Source organism: Sorex fumeus, unplaced genomic scaffold (genome assembly GCF_029834395.1).
Source record: "Sorex fumeus unplaced genomic scaffold, SorFum_2.1 ptg000063l, whole genome shotgun sequence".
Lineage (NCBI taxonomy): Eukaryota > Metazoa > Chordata > Mammalia > Eulipotyphla > Soricidae > Sorex > Sorex fumeus.
In genome coordinates this window covers 78,821,093-78,836,161 of record NW_026606120.1, presented here as the reverse complement: position 1 = coordinate 78,836,161, position 15,069 = coordinate 78,821,093, and the positions used below count along the sequence as shown (strand labels likewise).

Sequence of the window (15,069 nt, the reverse complement as noted above, 5' to 3'; positions counted from 1 at the left end):
GCACCACTAAATATGGCTCCAAAAGAAAAAATTTTATTTTTCATTGATTTAAATTTTGGGGTTTTATTTGCTTTATTTTTCATGTGTTTATTTGTATTTTTATTTTATTGACTATTGTTATTCTAGTTATGTCCTTCTGCTAATTTCCAAGGCAAAGATGTAAAGTTCTTTTGCCAGCAACTCTGAAGGTTCATTGAATAAAGTCATCCTACCTGAAAAGAAGGGAACTAGCCAAGATAACATCTTTGCCTGCCATTGTTTGTACCCACAGAAGGAGTGTTGGGTCTGATAATAAATGAGTTCAGTGTCCAGAGAGATAGTACAGGAGGTAGGGCACTTGCCTTACATGGCCTTACATGGCTGACTCAAGTTAAAGTTCTGGCATCCCACATGGTTCCTTGAGCACCACCAGGAATAATTCCTGAGTGCGGAACCAGGAGTAACCTCTGAGCATCGCCAGGTATGACCCAAAAACAAAAATAAAAAGGAGTTCTATCCCTCCACCCTCTCACAACTAGAGAATATGTACTGGGGCTAGACAGATAGGAGAGCAGGGAAGGCAGTTGTCTTACATGTGGCTGACCTGGGTTCGATCCCTGGCACCCCAGATAGTCTCTCAAGCTCCTCCAGGAATGAGGACTGACTCAAGAGTGAGCTCCGAGCATCACTGGGTATCCCCGCAGACCCCCAAAAAGAATATGTATTTTTTCCCTCAATCTGCATGGCTAAAACAAATTCCTGCCCACATAGCACTTAATTATGAATAAATTGCACTGTATACATGATGCACACAGAGGAGATATATATCTTATACTCCTAATGTCTCTTATGTGCATATTTATAATAATATGCATTGAGAATTATATGGGGTAGGAGCTAGAAAATAGAGCAAGCTTGCTAATGATTATATTCAGAAGGAGGAATTGAGTTTTTTAATGAACGAAATGCTATACTAATTTTATAATACATAATAAGCTTTTGTTTTTATTTTTAAATTTTTATTTATTATTAATTTGGGGGTCACATATGCTGATGCTCAGGGGTTAACCCAGACATCACTGCACTCAGAGATCACTCCTGGCAGGGTTCAGGGGACCATACGGGGTGCCAGGAATCAAACCTGGGGTGGCATATGCAAGGCAAGTACCCTACTCTCTGTACTATGACTCCAGCCCTGAGCTTTTTATTTTCAACTGACAGAACCATAAAGTTAGTACAGGAGTCAAGGCACTTGCTTTGTATCCCATGAACCCAGTTTGAATCCCTGGGTACCACATATGGTCCCCTGAGCACTTCCCCCACTTGTCACAGGGAAATGCTCATGAGTACTGAACCAGAAGTAACATCTGAGCACTGCTGGGTGTACCCCTCCACCCCCCAAAAAAAACCCTTGATAATTAAGCAAGAGGTTACATTGAAGTGACATTTGGTAAAAGTTTGTCAAGTTCACACTGGCAATTCAATAAATATAAATATCTTATGGTGCTATCAATTGAGTAGGGTTTATTTCTTAACAGAAAAGAAAATTCCTCTTGTGAATATAATGTTATTAGTATAGCATAAAAAGTGTAGCATGCTTTTGGAATAAGCAAACAGAAAATCCCACCATGAGTGACATGTTTGTTGTTTTTTTTGTTTTGCTGATGCTGGGGATCAAACCCAGGGTCTCACACATGCAAGATGGTGCTCTCCCACTGAGCCACATCATCTTACTTGCAATATCTCCCATTTCAGATGGTCAGAAAGTTCTGGGTAGAATCATCATTCAGGCACTAAAGTCACCTTGGTTCTCTGATTAAAATATTAGCTAATTCTCATCTAAGATGCCATAGAGTTGTCACATAGAAATATCAAATAGGTTCTCACTACAGTAGCACATCATCTGCTCAGACCACTTTCCCCCAAGTGTCCAAATCTCATCCCTCTGTTCTGTTGGCATTTTTGCTCACCGGATGTCTGCTACTCCCTGGGGAGCCCTTCAGCTAATCCCTGCCTAGAAACAGCCCTTCTGGGAACTCACCATGGGGAAATGCTCAAGGCCCACCTTCCTCTTTCTCAGGAACATTCCAGAAAACTCACAGGAGCCAATAATGCCACCCCCATGATTTGATTTTGGAGGTCTCTTGTGGGTTCCAACTTCTGAAGAGGGGTACACCCAGCAGAAGTTGCCTTCCAGGACAACTCTAGTTCCTGTTCTCAAGATCCTAAAAGCTCATTAGACCAGTTTCCAGACATTTCCTTTCTTTTCTTTTCTTTTTGATTTTTGGGTCACACACAACAATGTTCATGGGTAAATCCTGGCTTTGCGAATAGGAATTCCTCCTGGTGGTGCTGCATCTCATATGGTATGCAGGGGATCCAGCCGGGCTGGCCGTGTAAGGCAAGCTCCCTACCTGCTGGTCTCTCCAGCCCCAGACAATCCCTTTCTGAAGGGAAGTGAGGGAGGGCTACAGGGGAGAGATAGTACAGGGAAGGCCTTGTACGCAGCCAACCCAGATTCCATTTCACATATGGTCCCCTGAACACTGCCAGGAGTGGTCCTTGAGCACAGAGCCAGGAGGAAGTCCTGAGCACAGTTGGGTGTGACCCCAAAAAATAGAAAATGAAACCAAAGAGAAACTGGCCACTCACTGGCCACATGATGTCATCACCCAGGGCTGGGTGCGGGGCTGGCACTGGAGGACAGCCTGGTTTCCATGGCAACACCCCTGCTTTTGAAACCTCAGAGGATTCTGACACATCTCCTGCCCACTCAGATTTGCAGATAAATTGATTTTTGTGACTATAGGTTTTGTCCTTGATCTTCCAAGGAGAAAAGACATATTCATCAGAATTTTTTTTAAAAAATCTACCAATAATAATTTCATTAAAAAAAAATCTGTAGCCAGACTACTGCATTGCATCAGTGACTTCCTGTTCAAATTCTATTTCCCTTCCCCATTTTGCTCTTGTTCTCTAGCCTTCGCCCTCATTTTGGGAAGAGCCTTTTCTGCTAGAAAATCAACAGCCACCATGTTCCAGAAGCTAGCTCCAGCGAGGCTGGAGAAGTGTGCAGCCCAGGCATGGCTGTGTCAGAAGGCCACCAGGAGGACCGCTTTCCACCACAGCTCCTCATCCAACTGTTCATGTCTCTCAAACGTGCCTCTGGTTCATGTTAGACATGGCTCTGCCCTGCCTTAGTCTCTCTCTCTCTCTCTCTCTCTCTCTCTCTCTCTCTCTCTCTCTCTCTCTCTCTGTCACACCCAGCAATGCACAGGAGTTACTCCTGGCTCTGCACTCAGGAATTACTCCTGGTGGTGCTCGGGGGACAATATGGGATGCTGGGATTTGAACCCGGGTTGGCCACGTGCAAGGCAAATGCCCTACCCACTGTGCTATAGCTCCAGCCCCATTTCCTTAGTCTCTTAAATTGTATATATGCCTGAGTAGAGTAATACCCGAGGTTGATGATGCTGGAAGAACTGGGAAAAGAGAAAACATGGTGCCAAGAGGAAAGTTTATAAAGGGACTCTGGAGACCAGATTTGTCTGCTTCACAATTGCCTAAGACCATTTCTGCAAGAGGGCCAATGCCAATCTTTGTCACACAGAGCCACTGAGCACATCCTCTGGCACAGATGGCACTTCAGGGAAGGCACTTATCTTGCACTCGATTGATTATGGTTCAAATCCTTGCGTCTGCCAAGCAGCACCAGACATCACTCCTGCCACAGAGCCAGGACAACCCCCACCCCTCACCTATTCCCGGGACAGCCAGGTGTGGCCCCCCAAACCTAAAACAAATAGCAACATGCAGAGTTTCTGGAAAATCTTTTTCATTTCTTTTGCTAGTTTTGGGGGCCACCCCAGATGGTGCTCAGGGCTTACTCCTGGCTCTGTGCTCAGGTCTTACTCCTGGTTCTGTGTTCAAGGATCGCTCCTGGTGTGGCTCAGAGGACCATATCATGTGGGGAATCAAACCCAGGTTCTCTTGCACCCCACCCTCTGCATTCTCTACAGTTCTGTTACTGGAAAATCTCTAAAACCCCCTAATTTTTAACGTGACTGTAACCATGTTGCCTAATCTACAATAAGATTTTTAAAGTCAGTCACTCATCCACACATGTGCACAAATATACACTCACACACACCACACTCATATATCTAAATATACATAAACACACATGTATACATATATGTACACATACATATAACATACATATGTCTTAGCTACATAAATTTGATTTAAATAGTAGGCTTCTGTGATTGTGGAGTTTTGGGAAGCTCAAACATTGGCTGGAAGTGGCTAAGACTCAGGAAAGAGCTTAGAGTTCAGGTGCCACGTTGGCCTTCTGGGGGAAATCCTCTCGTTCTGGGGACAATATCCTTTTATTCAATTCAGGCTTCCAGATTATTAGATGAAGGCCTTCCCCTTTATAAAACATCATCTGATTGATTCAAAACCTACATATTTAAATATAAACTTCATCCAAAATTACCATTATGGAAACATCTAGAATGAACTGTGACCAAATACCTGGGGTCTGGCACCCAGAAAAGTTGACGCATAGAATTAAGCGTCACTCTGGGTTGCACATTGGCTCAGCAAGAACAGATGTTGGCGAATGCCCACTCTCTGTCCTGGGTTCTGCATTCTCTATCCCTTCGTGTCTTCTCTCCCCACCTTTCTGGGATCTAGTACCCCTTTTCCTCTCCCATCTTAGCCCTAGTCCCCTGTCATTCTCTTATCCCTCTAAAAAGCCTTCTAAGCCCTTAGGAAATGATGTTAAGTCACACACACACATACACACACACCTATAAGGGGGCACACCTGGCCCTGTGCTCAGGGGTTACTCCTGGGGACCATATGGGGTCCTGGGGATAGAACGCAGGTCAGCCATGTGCAAGGCAAGAGCCCTACCTGCTGCTCTTACTCCAGTGCAAGAGCTTATTTCAGGCTAAATTTAAATCATTGGTAGCTATCTAATTTGCTACATTTTCAATGTAAGAGAAAGCATATGAAAAGGATTTCAGAGACCCACGCAGAGCTGAGGGAGGGTTTTGCATTTTGTTTTAGGAAGGTAAGAGAGTGACTGACTCACAGAAATCAAGACAAAGGGCGATAGGTAGATTTTGCAAAGAAAACTAACCAGTTCCGCTGTAGAGCCTGGGGGACGCGTGAGTGATCTTCCCCAGGTATCAGCAGTGTGGGTGGATCAGCCCTAGCTAACTGTTGTTCTGTTTCGGGACTGCATTGTTGCAGTTTGGGAGAGAGCGTTTGGGCTTCCTGTAGGCCACGGGAGGGCAGGGTCCTTCCTCTGACAAGCTCCAAGATGGCATGAGCTAGGAAAGCTGTGAGCAGAAAAGGGAGGATGTGCCACGGGCCGGGAGAGGCCTTTTGCTGAGCTGGAGAGCATGCCTCGTAGAATTAGATCTCCTTACCAGCTGGTTCCCCACGCACACCTATGGGTGTGAAGAAGATCTGAGGTCTGCCAATATAGGACTGAGCACTGATCCAGGAGGAGCCCCCAAGCATCACCAAATAGGGCCCCCAATTAAAAACAAACAGGGCTGGTACTTGCCTGGCAGGTGGTCAACCTGGGTTCAGTTTTTAGGACTCCATATGGGTCTCTGAGCACAGAGAGATGATCCTTGAGTCAGGGGTCAGCACCAAGCATTGCCCCCCCAAAAAACAATTTGCCTATCACTCATCTCCATAGCACCTGAGAATATGACTGAGAATGTCAGCTCCAATCTATTTCTTCTTTTCTTTTTTTTTTCTTTTGGCTTTTTGGGTCATACCCGGCAATGGATGCTCAGGGATTACTCCTGGCGGTGCTCAGGGGATCATATAGGATGCTGGGAATTGAACCCAGGTTGGCCACGTGCAATGCAAACGCCCTATCCGCTGTGCTATTGCACCATCCCCAGCTCCATTCTATTTCTAAATTGACCTTGGATATCAGAGCAAGGCACAGATGGACTAGAAGACCCATGAGAACCACACCTCTCAGAATCTTTCCACCCCAGACAGATGCTAAGCACCCTAGGAAGCGGAGCTCATGGCTGGGGATGTTGCTCAGTGGATGGGCTCTTGCCTTGACCATGCAAAGACCTGGCTTCCAGCCCTGGCACAGGGAATAAAGAATCCTGCCGGGTTGAATGCCTTTTGTTTATTTATTTTTGGTTAGATCCCTTGGCACAGTGACATGAGCACCTTCCTCCTGAACTGTCTCTTTGGCCCAGGGCTGTAGATCTTGTCATGTGTTTTGAGAACGTTACAGTGAAGGTCGGCTTGTACTGCTGCTCCAGGCTGTTCCACAGGCCTGTGTTTCATGGGGTCTGGGACCCATGTGATAAAATATTTCTCCTTGCGGGAGAAATTGAAGAAAAACTCACATGTAATTTTGTCTACCTAGTAAAACAAGAGAAGAAGACAGTGGTATAAATATAAAATCAAACTGCATTGTTCTCTGGCCTTGAAAGCAATGCCAGGTCATAGAACTGGGAGCCCATGTGATCTTTTGGATGGGGCCATTTTTTTAGAAAAGATCTCTGGTTTATTATATCCAAAATGTGAGTCACCAAAAAAAAAAAAGTCAGCCAAAGCCATTGATCTCACCTAGACATATGCCTCACCTTACAAATAAGTCAACTGAGACTCAGAGTTGAAAGGACTCTGGGGAGGGAAGGGCACTCCTGGTGTGGCTCAGAGTACCGTTTGCAGTTTCTGGGATTGAACCTGGGTCAGCTGCATGCAACAAAAGTAGCAAGAATCTGGATCTTCTGATTTTTCATTCTAGATCTTCTCATAGTTTCTGCAGGTGAACAGATCAAAGAGAAACTTGTTCCCAGTGTGCCCTGATAAACTCGGAACCACTCAGGTTTGAGGTAACACTCCACCTGTCCAGCAAAGCACTATTATGCTCAGGTACATGTGATGAAAGCCATCTATGAAAATGGCCTGGATATTTTCTTCCATCCCTATCCCTTCTCCAGATACTCAATGATTAATACTGAGAAGTTTTTTTTTAATTTTTATTAGTGAAACACCATGAGGTACAGTTGTAGACTTACAAATTTTTGTGCTTGGGTTTCAGTTATACAATGATCCAGTACTCATCCCTCCACCAGTGCCCATTCTCCATCATTTACATTTAAAAAAAATTTTTGTTAGTGAAACACCATGAGGTACAGTTGTAGATTTACAAATTTTTGTGCTTGGGTTTCAATTGTACAATGATCAAACACCCATCCCTCCACTAGTGCCCATTTTCCACCACCACGGGTCCCAGTATCCCTCCCACCCCCCATCTCCCCGTCCCACCCTGCCTCTGTGGCAGGGTATTCCCTTTTGTTCTCTCTCCTTTTGGGTGAATACTGAGAAGTTTTAAGCCACGAAGCATGCCCAGTTTCACTTTCTCCTGTTTCATTGTACTGGACAAAGCCATTTTCCCTGCTAATTAACTGTGAGAAGTAAAGGTAAATCCAATTTTGTTGTGTCACGTTAATATGAAGAGAAATGTAAGACAGCAGAAGCAGCAAAGGCCCCGTAGAAGCCCAGTGGCAAAGTCTGTCTTGTTACATCCTCATCTCTCCTGAGATTCCAGTGAAGAAAGGGAACAGGCAGAAAGAAATAAAGCCCAGGGAAAAGAGAGTTGGACTTAGGGCATATTTTATTGGAGTAGTTATTACCTAAAATTAAATCACAGGCCTCAGAGCAAGCTCAACAGGTTTGAGTGTCAGCTCTGCATGCCGGAGGCCTGGGAGTGGCCCCTGACACTGTGTGTGTGTGTGGGGGGGGGTCACCAGATAACCACTCAGAGTAGCCTCTGAACATCAAGACTACTGTGGACCCAACCCCCGCCCCCCACCAAAAAAAAACCAAAACGTGTTCTTGGTCTGCAAAGGGGTAAGGCACTTGTCTTGCAAGTAGCTGACCTGGGTTAGGTCCCCAGCACCCCTCCCTGCACTGATACATAGTTCCCTGAGGCAGAGCAAGGAGTCAGCCCAATGCATCCATGGGTGTGAATCCCCAACAGTAGCACTGTAGCACTGTCCTCCCATTGTTCATCGATTTGCTCCAGCGGGCACTAGTAATGTCTCCATTGTGAGACTTGTTACTGTTTTTGGCATATTGAATACTCCACAGGGAGCTTGCCAGGCTTTGCCAAGATACTATGTGGGATACTCTCAGTAGCTTGCCAGGAACTCCAAGAGGGATGGAAGAATCGAACCCGGGTCGGCCATGTGCAAGGCAAATGCCCTACCTGCTGTGCTATTGCTCCAGCCCAACCAAAACCATTAAAAATAAAACACAATACCTGCTAAGAGACCAGACTCCCCCAGGAAGTTTTGTAGAAGGGAATGTAGGGCTAGAGAGATAGGACAGCGGGATGAGCCAGGTTTGAACCCCGGTAGGGAATAGGGTTCTCCTCCATGGCCCAAATACAAAAGACATTTTTTAAAAAATGGAATCACCTTGGGGTACACAGTTACAAAGTTAGTCATGATTGGGTTTCAGTCATACAATGTTGCAACACCCTTCCCTTCACTAGTGTATATTTCCTACCACCAATGTCCTCAGTTTTCCTCCTGCCACCCACCTGCAAGTAGCTGACCTGGGTTAGGTCCCCAGCCACTTTGGCAGCCACTTTTCTTCTCTCTCTCTTTCATTCTCTTTCTCACTCTCTTCCTTTTAGGTGCTGTGGTTTACAATACTGATACAGGAAAGTTATCATATATATCACTTTCCCTCCTTTCAGCAGTTGGTTCTTGTCCAGAGTGATCATTTTCAATTATCATTGACACAAGCACTGTAGCATTGTCGTCCTGTTGTTCATTGATTTGCTTGAGCGGGCACCAGTAACGTCTCCATCGTGAGACTTGTTGTTACTGTTTTTGGTATATCGAATACACCATGGGGAACTTGCCAGGCTCTGCTGTGCGGGTGGGATGCTCTCAGTAGCTTGCCGGGCTATCCAAGAGGGGCGGAGGAATCCAACCCAGGTTGGCCGAGTGCAAGGCAAACGCACTACCCACTGTGCTATCGCTCCAGTCCCCTGCTCTGCTATCGCTCCACTTGGGGCTGGAGCAATAGTACAGCGGGTAGGGCGTTTGCCTTGCACGCAACTGACCCAGGTTTGATTCCCAGCACCCCATATGATCCCCTGAGCACCGCCAGGAGTAATTCCTGAGTCCATGAGCCAGGTGCGACCCCAAAAGCATTGATATGACATACTAAAAAATAAATCACAACCCACATTATCATTTTTTGGGCTTATTTCTGGACCACGCCCGGCAATGCTCAGGAGCTACTCGAGGGGTGGGGAAAACTACTATGCTGGGAACCGACCCCTGGGCCTCCCGCTGACAGCTCAGTGCCCTGATGTCCTTTTGGGTCCTCTCTGCAGGATTCCCAGCCTGGATGCCCCCGCATGCAGTGTGTGTGCTCAGTCCATGCCTCCAGGGAGTCCACAGGAAAATAGGACTTTCAATCTCCAAGTACCAGAGGCCAAGAAAGGCCAAAAGGAGCAGGAGTCATATTCAAAGTGAGCAATAGAAAATAAATTATCAAGCACCTGCCCCTGACAGGCAGGCTTAAATGGTGGTGGGAAAATTCAAGCAAACTATAATGCCCCTAAGTAGAGAGAGATTTGGGGAAATTGTCAGCCAGAAAGGCAGGGTGAGGACTGGGATGGAAAGATATACTGGGGACATTGGTGGTGGAAAGTGTGCACTGGTGGAAGGATGGGTGTTTGATCATTGTATGGCTGAAGCTCAAAAATGAAAGCTTTGTAAATGTATCTCACGGTGATTCCATAAAAAAAAAAAAAAAGGAAAATTAAAAAAAAAATAAAATCATGGCCAGAGGGGGGAAAAAAAAAACACAAAAGAAAGGAGCCAGAGTTCTCTGGGAAGGAACCTGGAGCCAGAGGCCGGGTTGGCAACATCCAAGCGTTAGTCTGCACCGCCGCTCCTCGGCCGCGCGTCCCCGCCGCCGCGCCTGCGCGCGTCCTTCCGAGGGCCAACCTGGCATCCCGCTCGGGCGCGCGCCTGCGCGGCCATCAGGGCGGCTACGCGCCTGCGCGGGGCCGGGCGCGCGCAAGGCGGGGGCGGGCGGCGGCGGCGGCGGCGCGCGCGGGGGCTGCAGCCGGCAAGTCTGACGCGGCGGCCAAGATGGCGGGCCGGGTGAGTGCGGGCGCCGAGCCGCGGCGCGAGGCGGGGGGCGCGGGGGGCGCGGCGGGCGGCTGGACGGTGCGCGGCCGCTGGAGATCGCCCGCGGCGCGCGCACCTGCGGCCGGGGCCGCTCGGGGCGAGGGGCCAGCGGCAACCCCGCGACCCCTCGGGACTGCCCCTGCCGCGTCCACCGCCGCGCGCTGCGGGGTCCCCACGCCCCGTGGCCCGCGCAGGGGGCGCGGCGGTGGCGGGGACTGCGGGGACCCCGGCGTGGCCGCGGCTGGGGCTGCGGGGGCTCGGCTGTCGCCCTCGCGCCGCGCGGGGGCCTGTCCCAGGGGCGCGGGGACGCGGGGCGCGGGGCGGTCGCGGTGTGCGCGAATGAATGACGGCCCGGCGGGCGCTGCGGGACGTGTCAGCGCGGGGACCCCGGACCTTCCGTCCTCCTCGCGGGCGGCTGCTGGCGGCCCGGCCGGGGCGGGCGGGGGCTGCCCGGTGCGGGGCTGTGCGGCAGAGCCCGCGGTCCCGGGGTCCCGGGGTCAGTTGCCAGCACCGGCTGCCCCGGGCTTGGGTCGGGTGCGGGGTCAGGCTCTGGGAGGGTCCGCCCGGGGCCGGGCCGTGGGTCAGGGGCCGGGCCAGGCGGTCCTGTGCGGGGCTGTGCGGGGTGAGGCCGGTGTTCCGGGGTGCAGGTGCCAGCACCGGCTGCCCCGGGCGTGGGTCGGGCGCGGGAGGAGGCCGTCCCGGGGTCAGGTGCGGGAGGAGGAGGCGGTCCCGGGGTCAGGTGCGGGGCTGTCGTGGGCGTGGGGTGGTCGCAGGGTGGACCTGCTCCGCAGTGGGTCTGCAGCTTAGCCCTCCCCAAAGGCTGGGTCCTGCCCGACGTGGCGCTGGCCCTAAACCCGGAGACAGCCACTGCGGCACGGAGCGGGTGCGGGTGGGGATGGGCTTGACTGATTAATCCGCGGTTTGCCCCGGCTTATGTCCTTGCAAGCCCTGAGTCATAGGATTTGGAGGCAGAAGAGACCTCTCAGGCCATCGCAACATTCGACCTCTCTCGTGCCCTCATCACCTCCTCTGCCATTGAGAGGCGGTGGGGGTAGAGACTGGTCCCCTCCGGCCCTGTGGAAAGATTCTCTCCCCACCGCCTCACGATGGCCCTTCTTGTGGCTCCACCTGCGTCCTCTGAACACACTCATGCTTTTCCCTCTAAAAACCAGCCCTTCCTCCATCCCAGAGCGCTCACCTGCTCTGCCAGCTAGACACCTCTGTGGAGTTCACACCTTTATCGTCTTCCATTTGCTTGCCTCCTGCTTTCCCTGCTCAGCCTGCTGCAGTGGGGTTTCCCAGCACCCCACCGAAGCTGCCCCTCCCGTGAGTGCCATTTCCCGGGTCCCTGTCGCACCCCGCATCTGCCGAGCCTGGCTCCCGAGTTCCGTTCCTGCGTCTCCATTACAGACTCATTTGCCTCTGTCATATTGGGGCTCAGGCACTCTTTATTCATCCTTACGCTTTTTTAAAAAAATTTATTGTTATTATTTTTATTTATTTATTTTGGTAGGGGAAGGCAGTGATTCCCAGGGCCTCCCGGCTCCTCGCAGTGGTCTGACAGCCAGGTACTGGGCCTGAGATGTGGTGTTGCAGTGCTTGCTTCTAGGTCCTTGCTTCACCGGCTGGGTGCCATGCTGGAGGCTTGCGCTCAGACACTTGGGGTCCCTCCCTGGCCCCTTACTCTTTCTTTGTCTGGGTGGCATTGGGGCAATGGGAAACAACTTACAGGGCTTGGCTCATTACTCAGGGGTCACTCCTGGAGGTGCTCCCTGGGGGTTGTGTAGTGCTGGGGGTTGCCTGCTCTCTAGCCCTTTGGTGCTGTCTTCCCCTCCCCCCACACCCTGTTTTCTTCTAACAGGTGATGTTGGTGTGTATGGTAGGAGCACTGTGCCAGGGGTCAAACTCAGGGCTTTTGGTGTGCTGGGCATTTGCCCCATCCCTTGAACTACTGCCCTGGCACTTAGATGATTTTTTTTTTTCAGTGTACATCTACATGTAATTTTTTTTTTTTTTTTTTTTTTTTGCTTTTTGGGTCACACCCAGCTGATGCTCAGGGGTTACTCCTGGCTCTGCACTCAGGAATTACCCCGGCAGTGCTTGGGGGACCATATGGGATTCTGGGAATCAAACCCGGGTCGGCCGCATGCAAGGCAAACGCCCTACCTGCTGTGCTATTGCTCCAGCCCCTCTACCTGTAACTTTTACACATGGCTGTTATTTCTGTTCAGAGCTAAGCAGAAATAAACTCAGTTCCTTTTTCATAAGGTAGCCCTTCAGGTACCTAAAGGCAGATTTCATTTTCCTTTTGCCAGGCAAACATTCCCAGCTCCTCAAACAGCTCCGGTTCCCAACCCTTCATCATTTAGGCTGTCTTCCTGTAGGAAGGCGCTGCTTTGCTAAATAATGCACCCCAGAGTATAACACAGTGTTCGTTGAAAGATATGAGCTGCTATTCTCCTGAGCTGGAGATGATCATTATTGATACAGGGTGAAACTGTATTCTCTGTTCTTCTACAGTCAATCATACCCTTGGCTCATCTGAGTTTATAGTCAATTAAGACTCTGATGTTCTTTTCCGCTCAGCTCCCTTCCAGCGCCGTGCAATAGCTTCCTCAAGCCTAAGTGGTTGATCGAACCAGGGACAGCGAGTGCTTTCCCCACTGTACTTTCTGCCCCTGTAGATTTTAGTTTGTTTTCCTTAGAGGAGCTTAGTACCATCAAATTCACAGCCAGCAGGAAGTGGTTCCCCCTTGGTTACGTAGCTCTCCCTGTCTCTGTGTTACCTCTGCTTGCTTGCTTTTGTCCTCTCTGGAGAAGCCCACAACTTCTCTTGAATGTCGGTGTCCTCTCTTCCTTTCCCCTCACATCTAAGTTAATTTTGTTCAATAAAACTCTCTTGCTTCAGGGCCGGAGTGAGAGTACAGTGGGTAGGGCATTTGCCTTGTAAGTGGCCGATCGGGGTTCAATTCCCAGCATCCCACATGGTCCCCCGAGCATCGCCAGGAATGATTCCTGAATGCAGAGCCAGGAATAACCCCTGAGCATTGCCAAGTGTGACCCAAAAAGCAAAAAAACCCCCCCAAAACCCACCAAAAACTATCGTGCATCACACACACAGTCACACACACACACACGCATACACAGTAGGGTCAGGGAAGTTTTATCTTGTTTCTTATCTCATCTACCGAGTTGCAAGAGGGAAGGGTAGATTTACCTTACCTAAGTCGTTTGTGTTATTTTTTTTATGAATTTTTGTGGTGCTGGGAATTGAACCCAGGGCTTCACATGAGTAAGGTATGTACTCTACTGCTGGGCCACATCCCTAGCCCAAATTATTAAGGACCCAGGTTGTAGGAACCAGGCTAATAATTTGTTATATATGTTGTATCACACATTTTATTTCTTATTTTTTTTGGGGGGGCCACCCCTGGAGATGCTCAGGGGTTACTCCTGGCCCTGTGCCCAGGGATCATTCCTTGGGAACCATATGGGATGCTGGGGATTCAATTCAGATCGGCTGCATGCAAGGCGAGCGCCCTGCTCACTGTACTGTCACTCTGACCCTATGGTACTCTTTTAATGGGTTCTTGTGTGTGTGTGTGTGTGTGTGTGTGTGTGTGTGTGTGACAGAGGGAGGGAGAGAGAGGGAGGGAGGGAGAGGGAGGTAGGATATTTTGAATTATTGCTTTGGGCTATTAATTTTGGCATTCTGACAGCATCTTGTGATGATATATTCACTTTGTAATTGAAGATTTTTTTTGTTGTTAGTTGTCCCATCCCGCAGGACTAGTCAACGTGGGTAACAGGGAGAGGATGCGAGAGTGAAAGAAAGAGACAGCAGGATTAGAGTATAGTGAGCAGAAGCTGAAGCTGCTTTATTGTAAATTCAACAGCACTTACATATATTGAGATTAAACTTTGTCCCTCATAGCTTTGGGACAAAGGGTAGTCATGGGACAGATGGGGGAGATAATAGACTATCAGGGACTCCTCAGAAGGCTACTCGTTAAATCACAGACTGACATCAAGAATATCATGCACTGTTTTTTAGTTCCTGTTGGCCAACCATCCTGTTCATGCTTTTCTTAACCCTGTAAATATTCTATACATATTCTATATATACTCCAGCTGTATATGGTGCTGGAGATCGAACCGGGGTTAGAATCTGCAGGTAGGTATGCTGTCTCTTTTGCTAATCTGCACTGTCCTCCCGTTGTTCATCGATTTGCTCGAGCAGGCACCAGTAACATCTCACAACAAATTGTGAGACTTGTTGTAAACTGTTTTTGGCATATTAAATATTTTTGGCAGTGTCTTGCTAAAGCTATGCACCCAAGAACCCACTCACTACATTTATTATCACTAATTATTCTCATTGATAGCATTAGTAACCTATGAATCTTTTTAAAAATTATTTATTTATTTTATTTTATTTTAAATTAATTTATTTATTGACTCACTGTGGGAAAAGTTACAAAGCTTTCAGGTTTAAGTCTCGGTCATGCACTTATCAAACACATTTCCCTTCACCGATACTTTTTTTTCCACCACCAAGAAACCCAATAAACACCCCCCTCCCAGCCCTCCCAATGCCTGTGAGGCCGATGAATTCTAGTTAACACTCTATCTACTTTGATTAGATTCATTGTTTCGACAAAAGATGCACCATTATTATTTAGAGTTTACACCCCCAAATCAGACATGCTGAAAAGGCATTGTGAAATAATTTGTTTTCTACAGCTGGAGTAACCTGTGAATCTTGTCGTTTATCTTTTCTGTCTAAAAAAGGAGAAAGCATCTTGTTTACTCTTATGGGGAAGAGTAAAATGTGGTATCATTCAGTTAGTAATTGCTAGTCCATCTGAACTTG

General features: G+C 48.7%; 1 protein-coding gene across 1 annotated transcript in view; it reads left to right on the top strand.

Annotated features, from left to right (window-relative positions):
• The first annotated feature begins 10,106 nt into the window (after positions 1-10,106).
• Positions 10,107-15,069, top strand: part of NSF (N-ethylmaleimide sensitive factor, vesicle fusing ATPase) — a 145,736-nt gene continuing 140,773 nt past the window's right edge. Inside the window, exon 1 of the mRNA XM_056127353.1 lies at positions 10,107-10,169. Coding sequence (XP_055983328.1) covers positions 10,158-10,169 — 12 coding nt within the window. The 5' untranslated portion in view covers positions 10,107-10,157. The remainder of the gene's footprint in view (positions 10,170-15,069) is intronic.